The sequence below is a fragment of the Python bivittatus genome, unplaced genomic scaffold, assembly GCF_059951505.1.
Source record: "Python bivittatus isolate LINGU-HERP-01145 unplaced genomic scaffold, Pbiv_v1 ctg000850_np1212, whole genome shotgun sequence".
Lineage (NCBI taxonomy): Eukaryota > Metazoa > Chordata > Lepidosauria > Squamata > Pythonidae > Python > Python bivittatus.
This window is the reverse complement of record NW_028277112.1, coordinates 26173373-26189955: the sequence shown is the minus strand read 5'-3', so window position 1 is coordinate 26189955 and position 16583 is coordinate 26173373. Positions and strand designations below refer to the sequence as shown.

At 35.0% G+C, this 16583-nt stretch overlaps 1 protein-coding gene across 8 annotated transcripts in view; it reads right to left on the bottom strand.

Annotated features, from left to right (window-relative positions):
* Positions 1-16583, bottom strand: part of CSNK1G3 (casein kinase 1 gamma 3) — a 64431-nt gene that overhangs the window by 7266 nt on the left and 40582 nt on the right. For 4 of the 8 annotated variants that reach the window (XM_088130156.1, XM_088130158.1, XM_088130157.1 and 1 more), the window contains 4 exons: positions 11742-11837; positions 6726-6821; positions 2519-2625; positions 1257-1305 (listed from right to left, as the gene is read on the bottom strand). In XM_088130156.1, the coding sequence (XP_087986282.1) occupies positions 1257-1305; positions 2519-2625; positions 6726-6821; positions 11742-11837 (348 nt within the window). Of the gene's footprint in view, positions 1-1256; positions 1306-1560; positions 1585-2518; positions 2626-6725; positions 6822-11741; positions 11838-16583 lie in introns of all 8 variants that reach the window. The other 4 variants (XM_088130160.1, XM_088130162.1, XM_088130161.1 and 1 more) reach the window with 4 other exon arrangements.

The following is a 16583-nucleotide window of genomic DNA, read 5'->3' as shown; positions in this document are numbered from 1 at the left end:
ACTTTGTTCTTCCTATACTTTTAACTCCCTGGTAACCGACCAATAAAAACTCACTTCAAGAATTTAGTTGATTTTGTAAATCGTGATGGATTGTGCAAACAGATATGATGGAAGAGACAGTATTACGCTAGCTACCATACCGATAATGTAAGGACTGAATAGAATGGCAACACAGAAAATCAAATATACTTCACTATATAAAAATATATGACATAAATTCAAAATAGTAATGCTGTCCATAAAACATATATAAAATAAGTACTATATCCTAAGTATATTTACAGGATCTGCACTGATATTTCTACATCCACATAAATATACTTGCAGGATTTTTTAAAACATTATGTGACTAATCTGTCCTAGCCACAGCAATTAAAAATTTCAGGCATGTAAAACAGGCTATACGGGACCAACTGATAGAAGATTTAGATACAATCTACTATATTGCATTATTTAAAATATTCTCTCCTAGGTACAGATATCCTAGGATATATTATCACTGTCTTTCCAGGATCCTCCTTCAAAATGAAGGTATATTAACTTATTAGGAGGACTACTAGCTTTATTTGACATTACTGCCACTGAAAGTGCTTTCTGCAGCTTTACTGCAACATTTTATACATTATTATATTTGAAGTTATGGTTTTATAATATGTTTCTGTTAGTTTTGTGTCATTATGATCAGGAGCTAGTAATTAGTTTCTTAAACCACTAGTCCCTCCTGTATTTTTTTCTGTTTATATCATGCATTTAAGATTGAAAACTGGAGGAAATAAACTTTTAATAAATTGTGATAAGAAGTTATGGAGAGAGGGGCTGAAGAGGGGGGTGTTTTTTTTCCAAACCAATAAATATGACTTATTCATTAATCATATCCAAATATTAGATTATTTAAAACATAAAATAACTTATAAAGATCGTTCTGATGCAATTATCAGCATTAGGAAATTAGATAAAATCAATCACCATTTTAGAAAATTCGTCATTCTATCCAAAACTAAAACTTGCCAATAATAAATTAAAGGTGAAAATGTTTAGAGACTGCATTTTGAGATGAGTACAATTACTGAAATGTGAAAATGCACTAAAGTACAAATTTGAGAGGAGTAATTGTTCCCTGACTGAGATATCAGTTAGCAAATAATTACCAATCACTAACAGTTCAGTAAATATATGTGAAAATATCTACTGTAATTTAGTGGCAATTAAAATACTTTATTTATCATGTTAAGGTATTACTGTGGAAGTTAAAATACCTGAAATTGTTGTTTTCCCTTTAAAATGGCAAATCGATGGGCAAAACAACTGTATTAAAGCATAAATTGAAATTAAAGCATAAATTCAGACGTATTAGATAAAAATACATCAAGTCTATATCACTTCAAAACAAGCAAGAATTGAAGCAGGCAAAAGTGCTCCTCAATGAGCTAGCAAGTTTCTCGTGTTAAAGACGACCAATATTAAAAACCATTAAAATTATTTTGCTTTGTTTTTTCCAATTGTACTTTTGTTTTTAAATGCTCTGGAGCTATTTCTGCCTGCCTGTGCTTTAGAACTCACCACATGTTCAACACTTTCTGGCAGCTAATATGAGGAAAATACAAGGAAGGAAAAACAAATCAGAATGCTGTATATTGTAAAAAAAAGTTATATCTGAACATATAATCAAATTCTGAAGTAATGAGTAAGACAGAAACATCAGTGAAATTAATGTAGAACAAACTAAGCAAACCAACATTGTCACTGAAAACATTATAATACTTCTATTTCATATTTCAGCTTGTAGTTTAGGAATTTCTGCATGTCTTGCTCACTTGTTTGTTGCATAGATCATAATTCTTTCTGGCTATTTTAATATGGAATAGAACCACATCCAGAGGCTGAAATAGTCTCAGTAAAATCCAACTGTGTCTACCACTAACACCACCCTTTGTACATGGTGATCTTGATTCATTTGCAGTACAGAAAGGAAGGCTAAATGGTTGTATGTACACAAACTTCCCATTCCCTACAGAGTTTTGGTGCACCACAGAAGGGGGGAAATGAACTATTCTGAAGAGCCTTTTCATGTATAAAAGCTGCACCCTTTGGCTGAGAAACATCTGTACTGTGAATGGAAGTTTTTTGTACATTATTTTTAAAAGTTCAGAGAAATGCGATTTCTTCCTTGCTTATCACTGAATGGAGTGCTGTTGTAGACAGCAGCAAGCTTCAGAATGGCATAAACCCATCCATCAAGTTATTTATACTACCATTCTATCTGAAATACATTGTGGGGAAATTGTACTGCCTGGAAAGACTAATAGTTTCAACTAAGAAACCATTTTATAGACAAGTAAATGAAATTTCTCTTGCACACACTCCCTCTGTCTCTTAGAAGTAAAAAACAAAAACTGTTTAAGGGCTTCATGAATTACTTGTTACAGTTAAGAACTAAGTATCATGGGAATCTCAACTGGAAAACTCAATCTCATAAAATGTGGTGTCATCAAAGAGATTATTTCAAGGCAATACATACTTGGTTTCATCCATAACTTCTACTTCAGTAGGGGCTGTGATGGGTGCATTTGAACGGCCAGCAGTAGGATCATCAGTGTTGAGTTCTCCATTTGTTGAGCTTACAACCTGCAATGGCAAGCAGTTTCAAAAATTATGAAATAATAATTGCCCACATTTACTATACTGGTTTACTATGAGAGCAAGGAGTTGTAATTAGTGTATCAACATATTATTTCATAGGCGTAGTCATTTTTTTCTATTCAAGCATCATGCATTTCTATTACTAATCATTCTCCAACTGCTTGTAGAGAAAGCCACCTACAAAAAAGGTGAAAGTAATACAAAAGACTGTAATCCTAACATAGTCACCCTAGAATAAATCCTTGGGAATAGCTACCCTGGAATAAATTCAATGAACTGCACTTAGTTCTACATAGAGATAGATAAGATTGATTGACTGATAACAGCCACACTTTGAACTAATAAACATTTGCTCTTATTAAGAAAGTAATCCTGTTGCACAGAAAGATGGGCATCCACTTTTCAATTGCATATGATAAAATAAACTGCCATAAATCTATTGAAATCAGTTAAATCAATCAATCAATAAAAATGTGTATGAAGCAGGTGCAACTTTAACAACATTCTATCATAATCAGTAATATGAACATCCTGGGTAAGATAATGTGAATGAGGACATACACCCAGGAAAAGTAACACTGAGAGGGAAGACAAGATAATTAGGTAACATAGTGCCAAGCATTTCATAACTCTTTAGTTTTTATTCCTCTTAAGCCAGTGACGGTGAACCTTTTGGGCTCAGCGTGTCAAAAATTCGGAAAATGCCTAACTCGACTCTGCTGGGTGTCACCCCCCCTCAAACAAAAGAGAAACAATTATTTATATATTCATTTATTAAAAAAAAATACAGTCCAACCATGTGTGGTGCTATGTATTATATAAAGAAACATCAAACAATTACAAAAATGAAATAGGAGTAAAACAAACCCAGTTTCTTTGGCAACACGTGTCACCCAAAACCTCATGGTGTGTCACCTTTGACATGGGTGTCATAGGTTCACCATCACTGTCTTAAGCCTTTCACTGCATCAAAATCTTGGCTTTACTTGTTACATGCCCTCCCAAACTATGTAAGATCTGGACAGAGTTCATAATACACATATAATAAACGTGACTTTTTCTTTTAAGAACTTCACATGGTACATCATTCATTCATTCATTCATTTGGTGCCTCCAAGTTAGTTTTTGACTCCTGGCAAATGCCTGGACTAGTCCCTGCAGTTTTCTTGGAAGTGATCTGCAACTGCCTTCTTCCTTGGGCTGAGGGAGAGTGACTATCCTAAAGTCACCCAGCTGGCTTTGTGGTCTCCTGGTTTCTAGCCTGATGCCTTAACCATTACACCAAACTAAACTCAACCTGAATATTGTGTAAAAATATATAATAATCTCTCAATTTCTGAAACTAACCTTTGCACTGACATATTTATTTCAAATGTTAAAGCTCTTTGGCACAGTCCACTGTTAAATAAACCATCACTAATATTTAGTATTTCTACACAACAATTTACATAATCTACTACTGTTTCTTTCTGTCCATGCAAAGTTAATGTGAATCTTAAAATTGGCACATAAGTCTAAAATATTATTTAAAAAAAACACAATTAGGGAGTCTGAAATAGACTTGTACAAAAATCAGCTAGACTTGGATAATTCTGCTAAAAGGAAAATATTTTGAAAAATATAATTTAAAGAGTTTTTCACAAGTGTTTCAAGTTGCTGCAAATGTGAAAAAAGAGCTCATGCTATTCAGTTGACATTTTCAGGAACTAAGACAAATGGTTACAGAACATGGATCTAGGAGGCTAGGTAGTGACTGCTAACAACAAATTACATGCTGCTTACAGGAACTAAGGATCTCTTCAATAGTTTATGGGAAGCAAAGTTACTGCAGTGAGATGGGTGGCTATATAAATTGTATAAATAAATAAAACAAATGCACATGTGTTGCTTGTTTGTTGCACCAATCAAACTGCTTTAGGGGTTTTTTTAATATGGGATCAAGCCTATAGCATAGCACTTTAAACTCAGAGGCAAGAGAGAAAAATGGAGAATCAGTAATAAGATGTTAACTGCTTTATCATTGCCAATTTAGTAATGTAGATTAATATCCTAAATGCTAGGAAAGTATTTTAAAGAAAAAATGCATAATGTCCATTCATTACCAGGAACAAAATGGACAAAAAATAAAACATACATGAACTTTTTCTTCTGTCATCACTGACAGTCTTTACAGGTAGTCCTTGACTTATGACCATTTGTTTAATGACTGAAGTAACGATGGTGCTGAAAAAAGTAACTTACAACTGGACCTTGCACTTATGACTGTTGCAGCATCCCTGCAGTCATGTGATCAAAATTCAGGCGCTTGGCAACCATCATGTATTTATGACGGTTGCAGCATCCCAGGGGTCACATGGTCATTTGACACCTTCCCAGGGGGCTTCTGACAAAGTCAACCAGGGGAAGTTGGATTCACTTAACAACCATGGCAAAAAAGGTCATAAAATTGGGCGCAACTCACTTAACGACTGCAATCCATTAGCAATGACCCAATTTTGGTTGTAAGTCAAGTACTATCTGTAATAGAAACTGTGGCAAATAGCTTATGTTTATCAGGATATAGCTCCATGTTCCCAATAATATAGGATAGGTCCTGGTAATTGCACTAGATTCCCACTCACAGTGCAAAATGACAATTATTCCCTATACCTATTATGAAAGGTTGAGAAAGTGATTATGGAAGGTTGAAAAAGGTAAGAAAGTCACAAAAGAGAAACTAAATAATCTTTCTGGCATGCTTTTAACATGTATTAAAGAAACTTGTAACATGTTTTCCAAAAACTGTAGTAAAGAACCATGAAAAAAATTTAACTAATTGGAAGCATTTTTAAAAGACTATGAGCTGAAGACTACAATCTAAAAGATATCCTAGAGGAACAAAATAAAGAACAAAAATAATACATTTCCATGAAGACAATGTTACACTTCAATATTAGTTACAATGCACATACCTCTTTTACTTAGGAATTATGGGCAGGTTAAAAAAATGAAGCAGCTTTATTTTCTTTCAACAAAGCACAACAGAAAAGCATTATATCTATGGCTTAATCCTAAATCACTGATCCTGTCTCAGATGCAAATTAAAATAATTTAATATAGGAAATTAGATTATTGTCAAGTATGAGAGACAACAGCAGACTAGCCAATCTTGACTACAGCTAGACAAATGATTCTCCAAATATACCTCCTTTTTTTTGGTCTGGGTGATTTGAAATTATTACATAGCCATTCAAAAATATTCAAGAAAGATATTTAATTAGCAATGGAGAGATATTAATGTTAAAAAATGAAATAAGCCTTTTGGCAGAAGCAAAAAAAAAAAGGACATCAAAGGACTAAGAGAACTGCTGGGAAAGCAGCAGGAAATTATCCAAATCCTTATTTTAAACAGAGAAGGTGGAGTGGGGTGACAGAGAACTTTCCATCTGCTTCTTCCTTTTGCACAAATTTATACAAGCATAGTTACATGAGCCCTTTTTACATTATATAGGCTTGTAAAAACTTTTACTGGATTTAGTAAACTTGTTTTTCAATTACTGTTTTGGGGGAGATGAACAGCTACACAGGCATAATATATCTGAGATGCATTATATAGTAAATAAGCAATTATAAAGTTCAACAGCCAGAGAGATGAAGGGGGGGGGGATTTCACTACACTTCCAACAGATTATTATGACAACAGGTATAGCAGTATCATTTTCAATCATAAGCATAAAGGCACATTAAGTATGGTCTAGAAATCGTTACTATAAAGGGTGATTTGTATGATCAAAATATTACTAGTAGTCAGCAATCATCTGAAGCTCTAATGGCACTGCCATTTCCATTACACATCACTCAATGACAATTTTATTATCTAGCAGTCATCCAAATATGTTTTTTTCAAAATCCAGATTGCTATTCTTTTACAAGCACTCGTAGAAACAAAATCAAATTTTGTCTGATTTTTCATTATGGCTTTTATAACAGAAGACATATAATTATGGACATCATTAGAAGTGAATTTTCAGTGGAAACTAGACACATGCCATGCCTGTCCAAAGAGATTAAGATGTGGAAATAGTCATGCAAAGAACAAAAAATACCTGTACCGAGCCACCATGTCTGTCAGCTGCCAGGTGAGCTCTCAAGTGATGGGGATTGGCCTGATGGGGGTCCCAAGCTGCCCTGTGGTCTGTTGACTGCCAGTAACATAATGCATTAAGCATGCATACAAGAGGAGGAAAAAGAACCCATAATATATTAAAAACACCATGCAGCTAATCAATTGTATTTTATTCTAAATAAAGAGCACAAAAATGCATAGAAGCCTATGCGTGTATAATAAAACATGTACACACATATCCAAAAGCAGAAAAAAATATTTAAAGTCTCCCCCCTTTTTAAATTGCATAACAATGAGTGGAATTGTTTAACAAAACTTTAAACATGGAATTCCATGCAGAATAAAAATACTTAAGACACTAATTTTGAAAAGGATATACTTTTCTTAGAAAAATATTGAATAATTAGGGATGTGCAAAATGATTCCAATGGGAACCAGTTTGATTATGAAACAGCTGATTAAACAACATGTTCTTGAAATAAAATACCCCTATCTGAGAACATTTTGAGAGTTTAATTTGAGAATGGAACAAAACTCAACTTTTTTGATCGGCACTGTTTCAAGTATTGCTTCAGTAACTTGAGTGTTTCCTGCATCCTGTGACTGGGGTTTTATTTTCTAAGTTTAATATTAATTTTAACAGGGGAGAAATGCTGGAGCAAAGTAATGGCAGGTAATTAAGCACATGTCTAAATCAGTAGCCAATCCAGATATAACTTCTCTTGATGAAAGACCATGAAAGGAAGATCAAGAGTGCTATGAGGGATTGTGATTATGCTAGAGTCACTATAGCTGATGCTTATGCTGCTGAGTATATTTTGTCTGCATGCCCACTAAAGCAAGCCCTCTTCGGTGTTTCATTTTTTAATCTTGATTTTAGAGCGGTGTAGTTGTTGTCTGATCTTTATCTATTTTGCTTGTTGATGTGGAGTTATTAGGGTGCAATTAAAGGAAAGAAAAGTTGCTGTGTTGGTGTAATTAGTCTGCTGAAGCTTTTTGTACACACTCTGTGCATCATCTTGTGCCTACAGATAAGAAACTTCCAGTATACATTTAAAAATGCAAAGGTGATTCTATGTTGATTTCACTTGCTTGTTGAGGTTTTTGGTTTCTATGCACTCCTGTGCTTTCTTGATGTTGAATTTCAGGATCCCTTTCAGAAATTGAAAATATCTCAGAACATTAAATGTCAGCTATGCTTTATTCTATAGAAATATAGGTTTGGTTTGGTTGCAATAAGTATATACAACAATAACACTAGGTTTTGCATATGAGCTGCAAATGTGGGTATTGCTGTTGGCAGAATCTGGCAACATAGTAATAGTGGGAGCGGGTGGTGTTCATTAAATCGAAGTATTTATGCAATTAAGTAACACTTTTCTGCAGTCAGCATAGCTATACAGTTATTCTTATGCCATCATCATCATCATCATCATCATCATCCATCATCATCATCTCTCAATTTGTGCCTGATGCAGGACCTGTTTAATTGACAACATTTATATTTGGAGTGCAGGTACTAATTGCTAATTGAAGAATGCTTATATGTCATATCTGTTGTGGCCAATGCCTCATGATGAAAAAATCAGTTTAAACTTTCTGCATAAAAATTCCTATGGGAATACATACACTGCGTGCTCAATTATTAGGCAAGTTGTTATTTCTGAGGATGAATTTCATTATTGAACAACTACAGTGTTCCTGGTCAATCCAAAATGTTAATAAACCTCAAACCTGAATATTTAAGAAAGTAAAAGTGAGGTTTTGGCTTTCTTAGGAGCATGTCTATGTATGCACAATTATTGGGCAACTATTAGTGTGCAGAATTATTATGCAACTAAATGAAAAATGAAAATTCTCCCATCTCACTCATTTATTTTCATCTGTTAAAGTGAGAATAATAAACAAGCAACTCAAAATTTACAAATAAACATTTCTGACATTTCAAACAAAAAATCAGTGACCAATATAGCCACCCTTCTTTGCAATAAGAGTCATAAGCCTTCCATTCATGGAGTCTGTCAGTTTCTTGATCTGTTGACTATCAACTTTTTGTGCAGCAGCAACCACAGCCTCCCAGACACTGTTCAGAGAGGTGTACTGTTTTCCTTCACCATAAATCTCCCATTTGAGAAGGGCCCACAAGTTCTCAATAGGGTTTAGGTCAGGTGAGGAAGGGGTCCATGTCATTTTTCTTTCATCTTTGAGGCCTTTACTGACTAGCCACGCAGTGGAGTACTTCAATGCATGCAATAGAGCATTGTCCTGCATAAACATCATGGTCTTCTTGAAAGATGCAGACTTTTTCCTGTACCACTGCTTGAAGAAAGTGTCTTCTAAAAACTGGCAGTAGGTTTGGGAGTTGATTTTGAGTCCATCTTCAACCCAAAAAGGTCCAACTAGCTCATCTGTAATAATACCAGCCCATACCAGTACCCCACCTCCACCTTGCTGGCGTCTGAGTCGAAGTGGAGCTCTGTGCTCATTACTGATCCAACCACAGGCCCATCCATCTGGTCCGTCAAGAGTCACTCTCATTTCATCAGTCCATAAAACCTTTGAAAAATCTGTCTTCAGATATTTCTTGCCTAATCTCGCCATTTCAACTTATGTGTCTTGTTCAGTGGTAGTCGAGTTTCAGCCTTCCTTATCTTGGCCATGTCTCTGAGCACTGAACATCTTGTACTTCTGGGCACTCCAGGTAGGTTACAGTTCTGGAATATGACAGCACTGGAGGATAATGGGTTCCTGGTAGCTTCACGTTTGATTCTTCTCAAATCTTTGGCAGTTAATTTGCGTCTTCTTTTCTCAACACGTTTCTTGAGACCCTGTTGACTATTTGCAACAAAACGTTTGATGGTTCTGTGGTCACGCCCCAATATCTTAGCAATTTCAAGAGTGCTGTATCTCTCTGAAAGACTTTTTACAATTTTTGACTTTTCGGAATCAGTTAAATCTCTTTTTTGGCCCATTTTGCCTGAGGAAAAGAAGCTGCCTAATAATTATGCACACCTTGATATAGGGTGTTGATCTTCTTAGGCCACACCCTCCCTCATTACACAAATACACATCACCTGATATGCTTATATCCAATAAGCATCCAGGTTTATACAGCTTGGAGGTGGAAAATATGCATAAAAATGATATGGTCAAAATACTCACTTGCCTACTAATTGTGCACACAGTGTATACATATTTTTGGGGAGAAGGATGTAAAACTGGACTGCCACCCTCAGTGAATGAAAAACAAAGGAGTAGGGAACTTGTTCTGAGTTCCCATTGTTTCCTATGGCCCCAATATTTAAAAAATTTTTTGTTTTGTCCCATTAAGACATGGAATACCTGAACACAGGCAACTCAGAATATTCTAACAGAATGTTTTAGGTGGGCTGTTCTGTTGAAAACCTATTTTGTTTCCCATTTCATGAATACCTCAAGAATATTAACTGAGGAGCACAAAATAATAAAACCAGAACTTCAGTATTTCCATGGCATGCACACTTAACTAATACATACTGTATTATAGTCAGATTTAATGCTTAAATGCTAAAAACATAATAGGTCCATAATCTGTTTTACTATATTTTAAAGTAATAACATACTATACATTTAAAAATAATGTCAAGATGACAAAACTGATATACATTTTAATAGATTATTTATTTTAAAATGTTTGGAATTAAAGTACTTACAAATCCATATTTTAAAATAGTTGAAAATGCAATGCAAGAGCAGGGAACCTGTGGCCTTGTCCAACAGTAATTTGTAGGCAAGGGTTTCCAACCTCAGCTATAATATATATTACTTATCCTTCCCTTGACACTTGGGTAATCTATTTTACAAGCTTAAATGGACCCTAAGTTTAGTTTAAGATATTTTATAATACCCTAGTGCACTATGCCCTTGCCAACTTAGACATGGGAAAGTATCTACTAAGAAAAACCAAAAATGGATGAAACTAATTGCTTTGGTCTGAATAGCCTAGCTGATATGGGAATGTCAGCTATCGCTAATATTCTATATTTTCTTTCATTGCTACTATTACTTTTCAAACTTTTTCAAACCATAGAACCTGTTAGTTTAAAAAAAAAAAAATCCATGAACCCCTGATCAAAAGGCAAAGCTCTAGTGATAGAAAACCAGCTCTGTTCAATTAAAAAAAAAAAATCCTTAAGTGTCTCACAGAACTCTATCAAGTTCTCATTGAACCTAGGGTTCCATGCAACATAGCTGGAAAAACCTGGGTATATACAAATACAAAAACTAAGATAAAGTATAATACTTTATCACTCGTTGTTGCCGATAGAAATTATTCTCCATGTGGTTATTTTTTATTTCCAAAACATTCTTAAAAAAGCCAAATTAGTTCCAGGAATTATAATAATATTAAAATCCCTGCTTACATTTAAAGTTCATGGTTTTACTTTTTAAAATTAAAAAAAAATAGATTCAGAAGAGAGGCAAGCAATAAGCAACTTCAACAATAATAAACAGACTAAATGAAAACCATAGGATCACTTCTATAGAGTGAATTTCCCGTTTCTTAGACCGAATAAATTATTTTATAAGCATCAATGTTACTCCCAAAAAAACAAATAAAATTTACTAATAAAAAAGATTTAAAATATGAATTTGAAGCTGGCTTCAATTCCTGACTTAAAGGCAATGCTGATTATACATAACTCTAATTCTCATGATAATATGTTTAACCACTGTGAAGACAGGTGGGGAAATTCCCTTTGAAGACAGAGATGAGATAATCTCAAATCCACTATTAAACTTCCAAATGCCTTTAAGCCTGCACTAATAGTAATAGCTTTTTAACATTATATTGTACAAGACAGCATTACACAAAGTTTATTTAAAGCCTACAATCAAAACACTGGTATTAATAAATGTTTAATCAAAGAAGCAAGTGATATACAACTTTAGTCACAAACTATTACATAAGGCACTGCAGTACAAAGCTGGCATATAATATTGCTGGATGGCATACCTGATTTTTGGACTGCTGCATCTTATCTCTGTGTGGATGTGCTTCTCTATTGGAGGTTATCGCAGGATCCGAATGGATGGAACCCACTGGTGTAGGCTGCAAAGAATACATCATGGTTACATGATAAGAAAACTGGGAAAATAGTAACTTTTTTTTGTTGAGAAATAATGAAAGATTATTTTTAGTTTCCATGATAACTTGACTTTTACCTGCAGGCCTTTAGTATTGGCATATTTGGACAGAAGGGAATAATTTCATTGGTTTATTATAAGATTAACTGCAGATGAAGTAAGTTATATATTAAAATAATTTATTAGTTTCATAGGTGTGTGGAAAATCATAATCCAGGAATGCTCATCAGTGTTTCCTCATCAAATTGGAGCAAAGTACCACGTGGAGTTCAGTAAGGTTCTCTACTCTTCAGCATTTTTATCAACTGCTTGTATGAGGAAATGGAGGGGATGATCCTATAAAATTCACAGGTGACACAAAACTGTCCTAACAATATCCTAAAAGACATGACACTCAAAATCACCTTGCTCAGTTAGAAAAATGGGCTGAACTTAAAAGAATGGAATTTAACTGAGGCAAGTCAAAAGTTCTCTACTTAAGAAACAAAAGTCAAATTCACAGATATACAGTGAAATATACTATGGGATATTGGAATAGTATTGATTGCAAACTGAATATGGGGCAATAATGTGATGTGATTATTAATTAAATAATTAGTAATTAAGCTATTTTAAGTTAAATCACAGGAACTAATTTTTCTACTTTGTTTTGCACTAGTCAAACCCCACCTTGAGTACTGTTATAGTCATCACTTTAGGACCATTCAAACTTCTGAAATAAGTCACATAAAAGAAGGCCAAGATTTTTATGATCTCTGGACATTGAATAGATTTTACTTATAGGAAGTCAAATTCACTGGAATTTGTTAAAAGTTAAAAGCTAGGAAAAACTTTCTAACAGTAAGAGCAGCTGAACAGTTGAACTAAATATTCTTAGAGGTGGGGATATCCCTTTCACTAGATATAGTCAAGCCCAATAGAAGAAAAGAGATCTAAAAATAGAAGATGAAATTATGGTTTCATTCAATGTCACAGTACTCTTCACGTCCACAGATCCAGAACTAGCGAAAGATTCCCTGGCAGCAGTGCTACACAACGCACCTGACCTAGACACTAAGATCAAAATATCCAGAATCATGGACCTCATCAACCTCTGCCTCACTACCTACTTTCAGTTTGATGGACAGATATATCAACAAATCAGAGGAACACCCATGGGATCACCACTCTTAGGACTCATAGCGGAGACCATAATGCAGTGTCTAGAAACTATAGCACTCCCACACATATAACTGTAAGTATGGATCCATTATGTAGACCACAACTTTGTCATAATAAAAAAGTTTAATAAAACATGAAACAATCAACAACATCTTCAAAAGGAATAAAATTCACAAGGGAAGAAGAAACACCACCACACTACCCTTCCCCGATATCCTCATCAGCAGAGGAAACAATGGCAAATTAGAAACGCAAGTCTATTGAAAAACAATCCACACTAACCAAGTGCTCCATGACCAAAGTAACAACCCAACCTCCCACAAGAGAAGCTGTGTAAGAACATTATTCAGGTGAGCATAAGCTCATTACAACAACCCAGAACACCAGAAAAAGGAAATAGACCATCTATAGAACATTTTCCAACAAAATGGATACCCACACAACTTTATCAAAAAGTGCCTGACCGTTCAACCCACTGCAACCTATGAAGAGGGCAACTACCATACATCAAAACATCTCAGAAACAACCAACAGACTATTAGACCCAAACAGCATCATCATAGCACACAAACCAACTAAAGCCCTCCAAAACATCTTAAGTAAACCAAAAGACCCAGTAGCCCAAGAAGAAAAAGCAGGAGTCATTTACAACATACAGCATAAGGACTGTAACAGCCACTATCTAGGTCAGACAGGCAGAAGACTAGTAGAGCGCATCCATGAATACCAATTAGCAGTCAGAAGACACAATGAAAACTCTTTAATTTCACAACACATGTACAGACTCAACCGCAGTTTCAGCTGAGAAACTGTGAGCATCCTAGACTAAGCCAAATCCAAAAACGTTAGGGAATTGCTGGAAGGTTGGCATTCAAACAAATCAGCCATCAATAGGCATATAGAAATAAACCGTATTTACATACCATTCAAAAGAGACAACACAAAGCTGGGAGGGGGAGACCAGAACATATCCCCCCCAGCAGCCAATACTCAGATAAGCAGGGATTAACACCAGATGAACAATCAAGCAGAAAACAATACCCTAATCATGGAACTACCAAGGAGAAAACCATACCCCTTCCAACACTGGCAGGGCAAGCTACTGTATATAAACTGGGAACAAACCCCACACTCACTAGCATTGATGATGTTACCTAGTTGGGTAATGAAATGACTGCAAGCAAACAACCAAGCTCAGAGAGCACCAAGGACTCAACATATTCAAGCCCAGCTGAATAGTCTGTCTTAGATACTTTAATTAGGATTTCTGCATGGAACAGAGTGTTATATTCACTGTGTAAATGGCTCCTTCCAACTCAATTAATTCCATTAACTATTTTGTAATATTCTTCAAGACTTTGTTCAAATCCACAGAATAATTATTTCACTAAACTTGTCTGAAAATAAAACAGAAGATTCTACTAGAATATACAGGGATTGCAGGGCCTTAAAAACTGACTTGGGGGTGCACACACACACACACACACACACAAAACCTAATCAAGATTTCCTAGGTAATTGCTTCACTTAAGGATCTAAATTCAGAAGATCAAAAATTTCACATTACAGGTAGTCCTCATTTAACGATGGTAATTAAGACCAGAATTTCCATTGCTAAGCAACACAGTCATAAAGCATGACGGCAAGTAACTGTGCCACTTAGCAATGAAAATTCCAGCACTTCCACTGTTAGACAAATCACTGTGGGTCGTTAAGCAAGGACATCATGTGGTTGCCATATGTGACCTCCTGCAGGCTTTCCCATTGACTTTGCTTGTAGGAAGCTGCAAAAGGAGGTTGCAAATGGTGATCATGACCGCAGGATACTGTGTCCATCGTTAAGTACGAGGACTGGTCGTAAGTACCACTCAGCACCATTGTAAGTTTGAACGGTTGCTGAACAAGTGGTCATTATGCAAGGACCACCTGTATTGCAGAAATTGGCATCTGATAATAAGCTTAATTTGCCATTTAAATTTCACCTAGTATGCTGAACTGATTTAATATGCTGTGACTTCATTAAGATACTAGATAAGAAAGATTAAATGTAAACATTTTATAGAAGGAGTCGAAAATCTCTTACAGCCAGTCATCTAGCTAAAACATTGTGCTGGTATCACAAAAGATATGGCTTCTATGATAGACATGGCCAATTATAAAGTAACGATTTACAGGAAGGTAAATTACTGAGATTGTTCTTTGATACCACTTCTAGTCCCTACCATCCCAGCTTAGTCTATTTTCCTGAAAAGATGGACATACTTTCAAGATTCAGCTACAGCCAACAACCATTTTTATTTTGTAAGAATGACTATGAAATCAATGTGGAGTGCAGAGGCATCTTGCAAATAAAATTACTGTAAAGGCTAGACTGAGCTTTACAACCTATCATTTACTAGAGTTAAAACCAGGTACAGCTGCAAAGTAACAGATACTAAAGGAGGTTCTACAAATAGATTTTGCTACCTATCCTAGTTTGAAGTTTCCCATTTTCTCAAGCAACTATTTGAGGACCCTAAAAATCAATATAAATTGCTGTGAATGAGATCTTATTAGCATTTATTAGCTCTTTTCACCACACTGTAACAACAGTAATACAGTCAATGAATCGAGATATAATTTTACAGTTTGTTTCTACAATTTCAACTTACATTTCTACTCAAAAAGTCTACAAAAACCTTGAAATATTTCAAGCATGAGACAAATGCATTCCAACATGCTCCGTGTCCACCTATCTTTAAGTGATCAGAAGTCAAGTGATGCTGAATGTTGCAACCAGATTAGTAACAAGTACACAATATTAAAAGTATGTTATACCCATACTGAAAGACATGCAACGATTGCCACCTTTTGGCTACACTTAATACTTTATGGCTACCCAATGGCCACATAATGTGGTGATGATGATGCAAAGTAGATGAAGCCAGATCCTTAAGATTCAGGAATTCAGGGTGTTTATTTTATAAATTAAATGATGCTTAACTGCAGTCTCAGATTATATTACTATGTTTCCCATCTTGAAATGGCAGGAAATTATGACACCAATTCCTGACAACTATGTCAGAGGTGGCCTGGGGTCACAAGAAAAAGGTTCAGGGACCTTAAATCAAATAAAAAAAACTTAATTATGACCAAAAGCCAGCAAAAGATTCAGGGACCTCATTTGGCTTGTGACCTCATGTTGCCCACCTCTGATTTGAATTCTCTCCTGTTTTGCTGACAAACTAGGGCATGTTCCTCTTAATACATTCTTATTTCTTCATTTTTTTAAAGAAATGAATCAATACCTTCCAATTTGAATTAGTTTTAACAGTGGACTGAATGGTTTTTAGAAAATTTCAACTATGTTATGACTTTTTATAGCCAGTGTGTCAATGTGCAGAAAACTAGGATAATTATTATTATCATAATCTTATCACAAAGAATGGAGCTATAAAACATTACCTAAGCAATACAAGACCATTCAATGTAAGCCAAATAAAGACTACTGTATTTTATACTGTCTGTTAAAACACACAATTATTTCAAGAGAATAAAAAATACTTATTGA